Consider the following 12,573-nt stretch of genomic DNA (forward strand, 5'->3'; position numbering starts at 1 on the left):
CAATGTTCTATGTGACCTTTACATGCATCTTCATATAATAATAACACCATTCCCTTTACAAACATTTTTTTTCTAATTGAAAAAGATGCTAATTATAATTTAGTTAGTAATGTCCAAAGAATATAGTTGATGGTGTAAATGACATCTGTTACTATGGTCCACTAGCGGATCCAGAACTTTGGAGTGGGGGGCGATTTTTTTCCAAACCCTAACCCTAACGCCCAGTAAACCCTAACCCTATGCATAAACGTACGTACAGCATATATATATATATATATATATATATATATATATATATATATATATATATATATATATATATATATATATGAGAAAAAAAGCGCAGCATTTCTCAACCTTCGGCGAAAAACAAAACAACTGGGGCAGCGCTATAAGGTTCCATCTTGGGTTCGGGGCAAAGCCCCGACGCCAAAAGCGTTTTCTTGCTTTTTTCACTGAAGAAACGCATTCTCCTGACATATACAGATCATTATTAAAAAAGAATTCGGTGCAAAGCCCCGACGCCAAAAGCGTTTTCTTGCTTTTTTCACTGAAGAAACGCATTCTCCTAACATATACAGCTCATTATTCATAAAAAGAATTAGGGGCTAAGCCTAGACGCCAAAAGCGTTTTCTTTCATTCTTCCATGCAGAAACGCATTCTCCTGACATCTACAGCTCATTATTCATAAAAAGAATTCGGGGCGAATCCCCGACGCCAAAAGCGTTTTCTTGCATTCTTCATTGCAGAAACCCATTCTCCTGACATCTACAGCTCATTATTTATCAATGGAGTTCGTCAACAGCGTTTTATTCACTGCAGAAACGCATTCTCCTGACAACTACAGCTCATTATTCATCAGTGGGGTTCCGACGCCAAAAACCATTTCTTGCATACTTCATAGAAGAAACGCATTCTCCTGACCTAAAGCTCATTTTTCATACTATTAAAAAAGGACCTCTCAAATAATGTTGTACTTGAAAAATATTCTAATATGAATTTATTGACCCTTAATACATTGCAAATAAAACCGATTTGTTCCTTAAGAAGAACATATTTAGATTTGGCTTTGAGGATCGCCGCCGAAAAAAGAATTATTCGATAAATAATATTCAATAAAATTAAAGTATAAATTGTGAGTTATAGTCCCAAATTTATTTAACTAGAAAAATTTCAGATTGAGTAAAGGTTGGGAAAAGGCGACTATGTTCATGATAATTTGGGTTTAGAACTTCTCAATCATGACTCTTATACTAAAAATTTCGTTTTAATTCTAACTTTCTTAAAATAATTTTGATAAATTCATGTGAAATTACATAAACTATGTCTGGAAATGAGAGGGGCGGTAGAGTGAAAACGATTAATCCTCGCTCCTTTTATAATTTCTGCTAAAGATTGCATTTGGCATTAAAGAATAGGGGTGGGGCGACTCAACTAATTTTGTTCACAAACTATGATATAAAAATAGGACCGCCCCCGCCCCCCTCAGAGGGCTAGAGTGGGAGGGCAGTACGTGCATTCACTCTCCCCCCAACTCCACCGAATCGGCCAAGATACCAGAAGGGGATTGACATAATATAAAATTTATATATTAATTGAATTAATTTTGTTCACAAACTATGATTTCTCTATAAAAGTAGGACCGCCCCCCCCCACTCAAAGGGTTTAGGCAGTAGAGGTATTCGCCCCCCCCCCCCCCCCCAAATCGGCAAACAGGGAACGACATAATATAAAGTTCGGTTAAAATATTAATAACAAGTTTTAATCATATATATATATATATATATTTGAATTGTTTCTGTTAGCAAACTGTGATTTCTACAAATAAATTGGACCGCCCCCCCCACTCGAAAGTGTATGGGGGGGGGGCGGGATTGATACCATCGCCCCCTCCCGACCCCACCAAATCGGCCAACATACTAGAGGGGGGGGGGCGAAATAATCTAAAAATAGGTTGAAATATAAATAATTAGTATATATTATTAACATAAGTAATAAATTCGTATACAAATTGTGTGAATTCCAGTGGCGTAGCTACCAATGTGCGGGTGGTGCGGGCCGCACAGGGCACCAAGTGGAGAGGGGCACCAAGATTCCCCCAGTGTGTATTAATTTCCTATTTCCGTGAGCTTTTCAGTAAAAACGACTAATTGTATGGACACGAACAAACTTAAACTACTGTATTTTAAACATGAACTAACGATTTATAAACTAGTCATGTCGCTATTTTGTTTCATCTCCTTGACTATTTCTTCCATACAATGTAAGCTATAGAACAGTTTGACTATAATTTACTAGATTTATTTCGGACACACGGTACATGTTGTCGCCCCTTTTATAGCGCTCATAGGCTGTAAGTACTGCCCTCTCCCTCTTTAAATGTAAAGGGGCCTCGTTTGTTAAGATTTCAGCAGCGTTTGTTGGGCTTGTCCGAAAGGTGCCACAAATGAACCTTAGTGCCTGTGATTGTACTCGGTCGAGTGATTCGAGGGCAGTTTTACTAGCATATACTTGAGCTGTACTCAATGTGTGATCTAACTGCCCCTAAGTACAATGTGCGTAGCATGTATTCTTTGGCACCCCACTTTGTGCTGGCCAGCTTTCTTAGTAACACTAACTTCTCCGAGGCTTTTCTTTCAACTTCCTGGACGTGCTGGAGCATTGACAGTTTTCTATCCAGGGTCACCCCTAGATTTTTTGGCGTGTTTTCACGTTGGAGTCGCAGCCCACTAAGTTGAAGCTCAAATGGAGCCTTAAGAATGTCGATTCCTAGGCTGAACAGGGACCAGGTCGTTTTGGCAACGTTTATCTAAATCTGTCATTTGTCGCAATACGAGGAGATGGGTTGGAGGTCTGCACTTGCAATGCCGCCTGTATTTGGTCGGCTTTCTTCCCGGTTGACCAGAGGACAATGTCATCCGCATAAAGCAGTTTCTTTGACCGCAGTGAGGTGCGTTTCTTAAATTTCTTAAGTCTAAAGAAGCATCGAGACAATTTCAAGTCACATCATTGCCAGAGTCCACCGACTATAGGCGAGCTGTTAATGGGTATGAATTAACTGAACAATTAAAAGCAACAAAGCAAGATGAGACGGTTATCATTGAATTCAGAAAAAAAGGATGAGGCCGACATCGTGAAAAGAAGAAAATACTTCAATACCGCAGGTTCTAGAGACTAAAGGACAGCACACAAGCATGTCCTCAAAAATTCATACTGAAGAAGCTGAACCATCAGACAGTGTAAACAATACAGAAAGCAGGATAATAAACTCTAGACTGAACGACATTGGAGATTGGCCTGATGTCATCACAGATAATATTCGCATACACCTTTTCACTCAAGGATCTGAAACAGTTCAGCGTATGGACAGTCAATTCAGAGAGGCGTATAGACATCAAGAATCAGCAAAAGGAAAGGCTAGAAAGCTTTCAAAGGCTTGGTTTTTCCGGCAAATGTCAAACTGCGAGAAAGTTCTTAGAAAGTGGATGTGTTATTCGCCAAAAAAAATAAATTATTATTTTGCTTCCCCTGCACACTCTTCTCAACAAGATCATGTACCAAATCTTCATTTAAATCCAAAAATGGATTCAATGAGTGGTGGAGGTTATCCCCGAAAATAGAAAAACATGAGACCAGCAGAGCTCACATTTAGTCATCGCTTGCTTGGAGGGAACTTGAAGTTTGCCTGAGAGTAGGGAACAATATTGACAACAAGGCCCAAGATTTGATTATACAAGAGACGAAAACCTGGAGAGTTAGTAAAATTACTATCAAAGTACGATCCACTCTTGAGGGAGCATGTGCTTCGAACTAAGCTTTGTTCCATATCGAATATATACATGTCTCCACAAATACAAAATGAATTTATTACAATATTGGGGGATCACGCTAAAAAAACAAATCATACAGAAAGTAAAACAAGCCAAATAATTCTCTATTATTTTTGACAGTACACCTGACATCTCAAAGCTGGATCAAATTTCCCAAATTTTACGGTATGTTGTCATGGAGAATGACAGGGTGCAGGTTCGTGAGTCTTTTGTTGACTTCATCCACACAAAGGCTATGATAATGCTGCGGTCATGAAAGGTCATTAAGGTCATGAAAGAATTAACAATATTTGATTAATGAATAGGCCTACATATTATTTTGAAAAAAAGTAAGGTTTTGCAATGTTATTAATTAGTTAGTTGTTTTGTGTTTTTTTTTTTTTGGGGGGGGGGGGGGGCATCAAGATGAGGTACCGCACCAGGCATCATATACTCTAGCTACGCCACTGGTGAATTCTATACTAAAATTCGTCCGCCCCCCCACCCCCCTGGATCCACCAGTGCTATGGTCCATGTTTAAACAAACGAAAGTGTCAAGTGGCTTGTAGTGCAACGACCAACCGCTTTACGTAGTCCAACTAATAGCATGTACCAACTAGAGTTGGTGGACTACTACTACTATTTGGACCGGTTGGGGTAAGCTGGTAAGGTGGAAGTATCGCTGGGAGAAGTGCCCAAAAGAAGATGATGTAGAGAAGTTTAAATTATAAGAATATTAATGGCAATAATACCAAAGATTAATGATGAGTGCAGTGTCTCACATGACTACGCAGACCCAGGTGTGACTTGCATATTTTCCCGCATTTCGTGCCGACAAAGCCGTTGACTATTTAAGTTTTCTTTCCGTCATCTGCGCCTGTCTTCAATGATGACTCACTTGTTTGTCCCGCAACCTTTGTGAAAGCTCACCACCTGTTTCTTTCAGATGCCTTTTGCCGCCAGCTATGCCATTGAGGGCGGAATGGCGCCTGAGTTGATCTTTATAGCGCTTAGGGGGGCATGTCTGTTTTAAATTAATTGGAAGCAAAATTTACACATTTAGTTTTTAGATCGGAGACTCGTCAGGTTAGCCACGTCTCTACACGGTTACAGTCGTTTTTAGTGAACATTGATCTGAGATCACAAAGTAAAACTAACGTCTAGATAGTGGCGATACTTTGATATGAACATGAATAATATTTATCATTAAAAATGCCAATATTGATTAATTATTGATTCTTTTATTGTGCGACTCTTTCCCCGTTGTTTGATCGAAACATTATTCATAGTATGCAATGTGTAAAGAATAAACAATTGTCTGTGGCTCCTTATGAATCATAAATGAAACGTTATGACTCCTTTCGTGTCTTGCTATTGTGGGAATGTTCTCGAAACACTTGTTTCATTTTGAGCGAAGGTCAAGCCAAAGAAAAGGCTAATGTGTTATTGAAATGTAAAAAACAAAATGTGAAAGTTTATTTAGAGAGTATGTACATGAGAGTTATGAACATAAGTTAATCATTGTTATTTTTCCTTTTTACCTACCGTACCATTACCTATCCTCTAGTCTATTGGACCGTTGGGACACCATGCAAGATTTGTCGACCGTCTTTCTCCATTCCTTTCTGTTCTTCGCCTTAGTTAGAACCTCTTTCAATGGCAGGCCCGTCCATACTTTTATGTTGTCTTAACATCACTTTCTCTGTCTGCCTCATCTTCTTTTTCCTGGTACTGTTTCCTGATCGAAGGTCTTTGCGAGCCCCGAAGACCTTGTAGCATGGCCATAGATTTTTAGCTTGCAAATTTTGTTTACGATAGTTAGCAAATCATCATGGTGTCCAATCGCTGCAGTAACCCTGTCTCTCATTTTTTTTTTTTGTGATGCGGTCTTAAAATATATATTGACATTTGGTGCATGATATAGGCCTAGTACGGAAAGAAATATTTGGATGGGGTGATGCAGTGTCTGGGTTACACGTTCTCAGTTTTGAATACTTATTGAACATAGGAATGATCGATCTTTCTTGCAAAGCTTATATCAACTCACTTTGTCTGTCTGTCTGGTAAAACGTTTGTACACGTTATTTCTCAGACACATTCCCGTAGACCGTAGACCAATGTTTCCTAAACTTTTTCCAAGGGGAAAACTTCGCACATTTGGAGTATTTAGTGGAACACTGATTATTCTCACGCAGCTTCAAGAGGTACAAAACTCCATATAATACACAATGGTGACCTGTTTGATCACTTCTCTATAGAAAATGCCGTGAAGCTCGGCTCTGTACTTGCTCCTTCTCAGTTCTCTTATTTGGCGTACCGTTGGGTCAAATGAGGCAGTGACTGCACGAAGGCATCTACGTCAGGTTTCGCTCAGTCGGCAATGTGCTTAATCTTCGACGTCTAATGTCCCATTTAAAATACAAAGGAAATGTAACAGAGCTTCTCTATGCCGGTGATTGTGCCCTACTAGCTCATAATGAGCATGATCTGCAGCTGAGTGTCGCGGTTCCACCCACCCACGTGACCCAACCAAGTTCCTCCATGAAGCTTTGACTTGAATAGAGCAAAGATCATAATAAGTGAAATTGCATCAATTATTTTGAATGAATCGAGTAATTAATTTTATGTAGAGCTAAACTAACAATAATACATTTCTTGCGACTGGAAATTTTAATATTTTTATTAATAGTTTTTAACACAACTTTCCTGCGGTGACCGGTCATTTCATCCCCGGTCACTTCATCCCCTGGTCACTTCATCCCCCGGTCACTTCATCCACGGTCATTTCATCCCCAATTAAATATTTTATGTATAAATATGATTATATGATTATGTAGAATGCTTTTTGACATTTTATGACTTGTTACTAATGCGTTTATAGTGTTTCCTCTTCCACTTTGTTTTCTTAATGAGAAATCTTATATTATATTGTAAATCTGTGTGTGTACTTAGCTATAGCGCTTCTATTGGATGTGGGGGTTGTAATATCATAATATTATCCGGATTGAAGGCCAAGGTTTGGTGGAAGTAGTAAAAAATCATTTGAGAGATAGAAGTGCGATTACAATAATTATGACCGTGCCGCTGATAACTTATCATCAAAGGCAATGGTGTGGTGAAAGTACAACCATGTTTCACTTTATTTTATTTTTCACTCTTTCTTGAAAATGGGCGCGTCATTTTTAGCGTTGAAATACGGTTTTATTTTTTTCTAATAAAGGCGGAGTTCACCCATCCTCGGGATATCATGTCGCCTGTATACGTTTTGCTTTAATTCCTTTTAAACATTAACGTGTTACAATTTTGTCATTTAAATAAAAAATGAATACATTAAATATTACTCATTTCATGATTTTTAAAATTACAATTTGTTAGATAAAAATGATCAGATGATGAAAATATCAGGGGATGAAATGACCGGGATGAAGTGACCAGGGGATGAAATGACCGGGGATGAAGTGACCGGGGGATGAAGTGACCAGGGGATGAAATGACCGGGGATGAAGTGACCGGGAACCCTTTCCTGCTTATAGCATGCGCAGTGCGCTATGGTCCAATCAGTTTTGTGGATCAGTGGTGTGGTAGGTGGAGGGGAGGGGTAACTAAGAGAAGGTTTCCATGCTGTCTTTTCAAAAGCAATTTATTTTTTAAAAGTTGCTCGACTTTCAATTTGAACTTTGGTCTCCACGGTGGAAAGCCGATTAGCTGCTTAGCCAACCTTATAAGTAGAAGGCTTTATAGTTTGTTGTTAGTTTATAAATTTTACCGAAAGACCTAATAAAAGCTTTGTACAAAGAATATAAAAAGACTAAGGAAGGAAACAAGAAACATTCAAATCCAAAGGTTGCTAGACAGTAACTAATAACATTTTTAATAGAGCTTGAATATTGAAGAACTTTTTCATGAAAAATGCCTTTCCTAAATACACACGATTCTTGAAGACAACCTGCACCCATTGTTATATTATCACAATACAATAACAATACTGTTGTTTAAAAGTTACACTCCATATTTATTAAGTAGAACAAGAGAAGAGAAACAAACAGGAGAGTCTAGTACACACTAATGACACACTTAAAGAAAACCGTGAACATACTGAACAGTAGAACAAGGGAGACTACAAGAAAACAAACACACACACACACAACATACATAAACATAAATACACATATAAATGTAACACCCATTAAACCACTGTTACGTCAGATCTGAACGAAGGGGTTGTCTCCTTTCCATTAGGCCTAAAACAGAACGATTTACAAACTTTTCTTTCCCACTTCGGTCATAGTTACAAGGTCATCTGTCGTCATCGAGAATTGCATAGAAGTTTAATTCATAAAGCGCAAGTTGTGAGTGAGTATGTGTTTCGTATGTGAATGTTGTTCGCATTATGTATCTATATTGTTATTGTAACAGTAGTTACGCTGAGGTGGTGAAATTGTAATCAAACTGAATTTCCATTTCATTGGACCAATAAAAACTTATCTTATCTTAGTTATTTTCTCATTAATATCACAGCTGGCGTCATTATCATCATTTCTGTGTAGGCCCATTTATTTTTTATGCATATTCCCATTGCATTAATGGTTGACTCAATCAATTGAAGCGTAAACTTCATAGTTTATTTTTAAATAGATTTCCACAAGATATTATACATTGTGGTGAAGACAACGGTTTGTTCCATGACATTCAATATTAGCGTTCGTAATACAGGAATCGTTGATCAAAGAGGATAGAAATTGATTTAATATAAAAGGCATCAACCAGAGAGAGCTTTAGGCCTACGCATTCAATTGTGAACTCATGTTCACAGCGTTTGAAAAAGCAATCTAGAATATTTTTTAATGTCCTAGAAATTAGCATGTGTTTTATTGTAAAGTTCCTCTTTTAGAACTTGTGATTTATGGGGTAGATGATGTGAAGGTCATCTGTTTCTGTGACCTATGTTTAACGAGGGTGTCATGTGGCCAGCACAACGACCAACCGCCTTCATTTTTCCCCATAGTCTATGCGTTTCCCCTATTAATTTTGCCAGGTACCCATTAAAGCTGGGTGGACTCAGAAGGACCCTAAACATCCCGAAAGTAAAAATTCCAATCTTGGAACCCGGAAAGCCAAGCGCTTCGCCATCCAGCCACCGTGCCCGTGTTTTATTGAATAACAGATAATTAATGTTTCAACAACTCAAGAAAAGGTTGTTGGGGCAACAATGCTGAATATTTTTGTAAACTAAGGTCTTGCTGTTTTTAATAAGTCTGCTATTGGACTAGTCATCTGAACGCTCCAACATAATTAAAACGAGGAAGAGTCAATCTCTGATTCCTCCTATTTTCTTCAGATTTTAATAATATTTTAATAATATTCTCCGACTACCTGCCAGATAATTGACCGACCAACACTTGACGAGCACATCGTCTAACTAGGTCAGGGAAATTTAAACAGGGCTGAACAATAAGTGTTATTTTTGAAAGCCAATAGTGCAAAAGATATATAAATGTATGTATGGATACTTTCACAATGTACACAATTAATTAAATAAGCTTTTAAATATGCTTCAGATTTCTCTCGCACTGAACTAGATCTTTGTCCAGAGATGAAACTAATTATTTTCACTTGTTGGCATTGTTTTCGTTCCATGGTTAGACAATAAAAACTAGATCTACAGCCCACATAGAACACAGAAAAAACTTTCGGGACATTCTTAAAGTATTCTAAATGGATTTTTTTTTTCACAATTCTTTCACATTCTCAATCAATCAACTTAATGTTGAAATGTCAAGACGTGGGTCCTTTATATTAGATCTAATTATTTCCGACGGATTACTTCTGATTCTGATAAAAATATTGACACCATATTGGATCGATTCACGCTAAAACTCTGTCTACAAAGTAATTTTTCCCTCTTTTATTTCTTTAGCACCACTGTTCCTCGGTGCACTTTAAAGGTTTGCATACCGGTATGTATATTTACCTAATAGTTTTTTTTAAAGTTTAAATTTTTGTTAAGATCTTGGTTGTTTACGTCTTGCTTACTTAGGGCCACCAGCGCATTGGGCGGCAAGCTGTCTCCACAAAGATCTGTCACTGGCAATGTCTGAAGTCTCTTCACACCTGGTGTCCACTGCACTGAGTCTGAGGTCCTAAATGAGGGTGTGGCGCCAAGTTATACGAAGAAGTCCCTGTTGGCGCTTTCCTCGTATTGGCCTCCATGTCATCGCAACTCTTGGTATGCGTAGTTCATTTTGTCGGAGAACATGTCTCGGTTTGAATGACGATTGTGTTTAGAAGGGGTATTTTTGTCCCGAGTACAATGGCTTGGCTTGTCCAAATAGACTGCAGCCTTTAGAAAATGCTCCCTGCCTTTCCTATTCGGCACGCTACATCATAGTTAGACCTCCCCATCATTTGTTATGATGCTGCCAAGGGGAGTGAACTTATCCAACTCTTCAAGCTTTACGTCTATAACATTTTTAAAACGTTTCTTCAATTAAAATTAAAAATAGTCTTATCAAAACCAAGCGTAATCAGGTCAATGGTATGCCTTTAATAAATAGCAAGACGGTACTTTTTACAATATTATGAATAAACAGCTTTACACATTGCATTTTTTAGAATAGATAAGTACCTGGACTACATTATTATGAAAAGATAAGCCACTCCGAAAACTGTCTAACCCTTTAGTGGCTAGGCTACATAACTGCCAAAAGATAAGCCACTCCGAAAACTGTCTAACCCTTTAGTGCCTAGGCTACATAACTGCCAAAAGATAAGCCACTCCGAAAACTGTCTAACCCTTTAGTGCCTAGGCTACATAACTGCCAAAAGATAAGCCACTCCGAAAACTGTCTAACCCTTTCGTGGCTAGGCTACATAACTGCCAAAAGATAAGCCACTCCGAAAACTGTCTAACCCTTTCGTGGCTAGGCTACATAACTGCCAAAAGATAAGCCACTCCGAAAACTGTCTAACCCTTTAGTGCCTAGGCTACATAACTGCCAAAAGATAAGCCACTCCGAAAACTGTCTAACCCTTTCGTGGCTAGGCTACATAATTGCCAAAAGATAAGCCACTATGAAAGCCGCCAAACCATTTAGTGCCTAGGCTACATAACTGTCAAAAGATAAGCCACTCTGAAAGCTGCCAAACCATCTAGTGCCTAAGCTACATTACCGGTACTGTGAAAAGATAAACCCACTTCTAAACCTGCCAAACCCTTTAATTAGTGTCTAGACATGTCTCCTTAATTCCACGTATACATCTCTAAATCAGCAAGGCTTCACTTGCCCAAGCCTTACAAATGTTTAAGCTGAGAAAGGCGAACATGCATAAAATGTTTATAATCATCTTGTAACCAAGCTGCATAGCAATATAGTGATGGAAGGCCACAGTGTATGTTGAACAAATAAGTATGTTCTACGGTGTGTCTGTTATGTCAAGAAGAAATTTTGTCCTCCCTTAAAATTTGTCTTGCCTTTAACTTTCCTTGTCCTCAAATGTAATGTATGTATACCATTGAAACAAGATGAAATTGGTTTAATTGAATACAATTATTTTAAAATGAATTTATTTTAAGGGAATAATCCATAACCTAACAATCACTAACAAAAAAACAACAACACAAAAACACTTTTTACAGTGACTGCAAACACTAGTCACTTTAGTGAAAAAAAGTTTATTTTTCATCTTCACAACTGAAACTGGACACAGAAGGCAGTAACCCCTTTTTTTTTTTGCATACAATTTCATATCTTGATCTAACTATGTAAAAAAGATAAAATTCCTACACATTTTTTAATGGATTTTGATCAAAACCTAAGTTACAGAGCTTTGAGATGAGGCACGGTGGATGAGTGGTAAAGTGCCTAGCTTCAAACCAGTGTCCTGGGTTCAAATCCTGGGATTTTAAATTATGGGATGATTAGGGCGCCTCTAGGTAAGCCAAGCTCTAATGGGTACCTAACATTAGTTGAGGAAAAGTAAAGGCTGTTGTGTTGGCCACATGACACCCTCATTAACCATGGGCTATAGAAACAGATGACAGAAACATCATCTGTCCTATAGATCACTAGGTCTGAAGGAGGAACTTTACTTGTTTTACTTTATAGAGCTTTCAAAGGATATCGCTTATACCAAAGATTATGGTTCCATAATTAAATATATTAAATATAATTTCCTTGAATTGGTGTTATATTGAAATATTTTTTTTTTTTTTGCCTTATAACTAAATATTATGTAGTTTTCAATTATTAAAACCTGGGGCTAACAAGCAGGTAAGGCATACTTGACTCAAACTAAATAGGGATACATTAGAATAGAAGGATGTTTTATTAATTTAACAGAGGAAGAGATAATTTCCATTCATTTATTATTCTATGAAAAATATAAACAATATAGGAGCATGCAGAGGACATGAACACTCTTTTACTAAGGTATAGTAATTACAAATACAATTTGACAAATGACTTGACTTAACTTTATGAAAGCTAACAGGCTTTCCATTAATTTCTTCTTTATAAATATAGGAAATAAATTAGGTCATAGTTGCCTATGTGAGTCAAACATTAGAAGAACTTTGTTGCAAGATATTGATTACACTTTACTTTGGAGTTGTTCTGAGCAATGTTTCATTGAAGTCTTGCAGTGCATGGAATGGAAGTTTCTTTCTTAAAAGTCACTGGCTTCAGACTTGTATTGAGATCATCAAATAATCTAAATTCGTTGGTAATAGAAAAGTCACATTAGACAGAATGAGACATGTTTTAA

General features: G+C 37.6%; 1 protein-coding gene across 4 annotated transcripts in view; it reads right to left on the reverse strand.

Annotated features, from left to right (window-relative positions):
* Positions 1 to 11,454: 11,454 nt before the first annotated feature.
* The window catches only part of LOC106065764 (polycystic kidney disease protein 1-like 2), a 37,740-nt gene continuing 36,621 nt past the window's right edge, over positions 11,455 to 12,573 (reverse strand). For 2 of the 4 annotated variants that reach the window (XM_056021092.1, XM_056021091.1), the window contains exon 35: positions 11,455 to 12,519. In XM_056021092.1, coding sequence (XP_055877067.1) covers positions 12,435 to 12,519 — 85 coding nt within the window. In that variant the 3' untranslated portion in view covers positions 11,455 to 12,434. The remainder of the gene's footprint in view (positions 12,520 to 12,573) is intronic. The other 2 variants (XM_056021093.1, XM_056021094.1) reach the window with 1 other exon arrangement.

This window comes from Biomphalaria glabrata, chromosome 2 (genome assembly GCF_947242115.1).
Source record: "Biomphalaria glabrata chromosome 2, xgBioGlab47.1, whole genome shotgun sequence".
NCBI classification, from domain to species: Eukaryota; Metazoa; Mollusca; class Gastropoda; family Planorbidae; genus Biomphalaria; species Biomphalaria glabrata.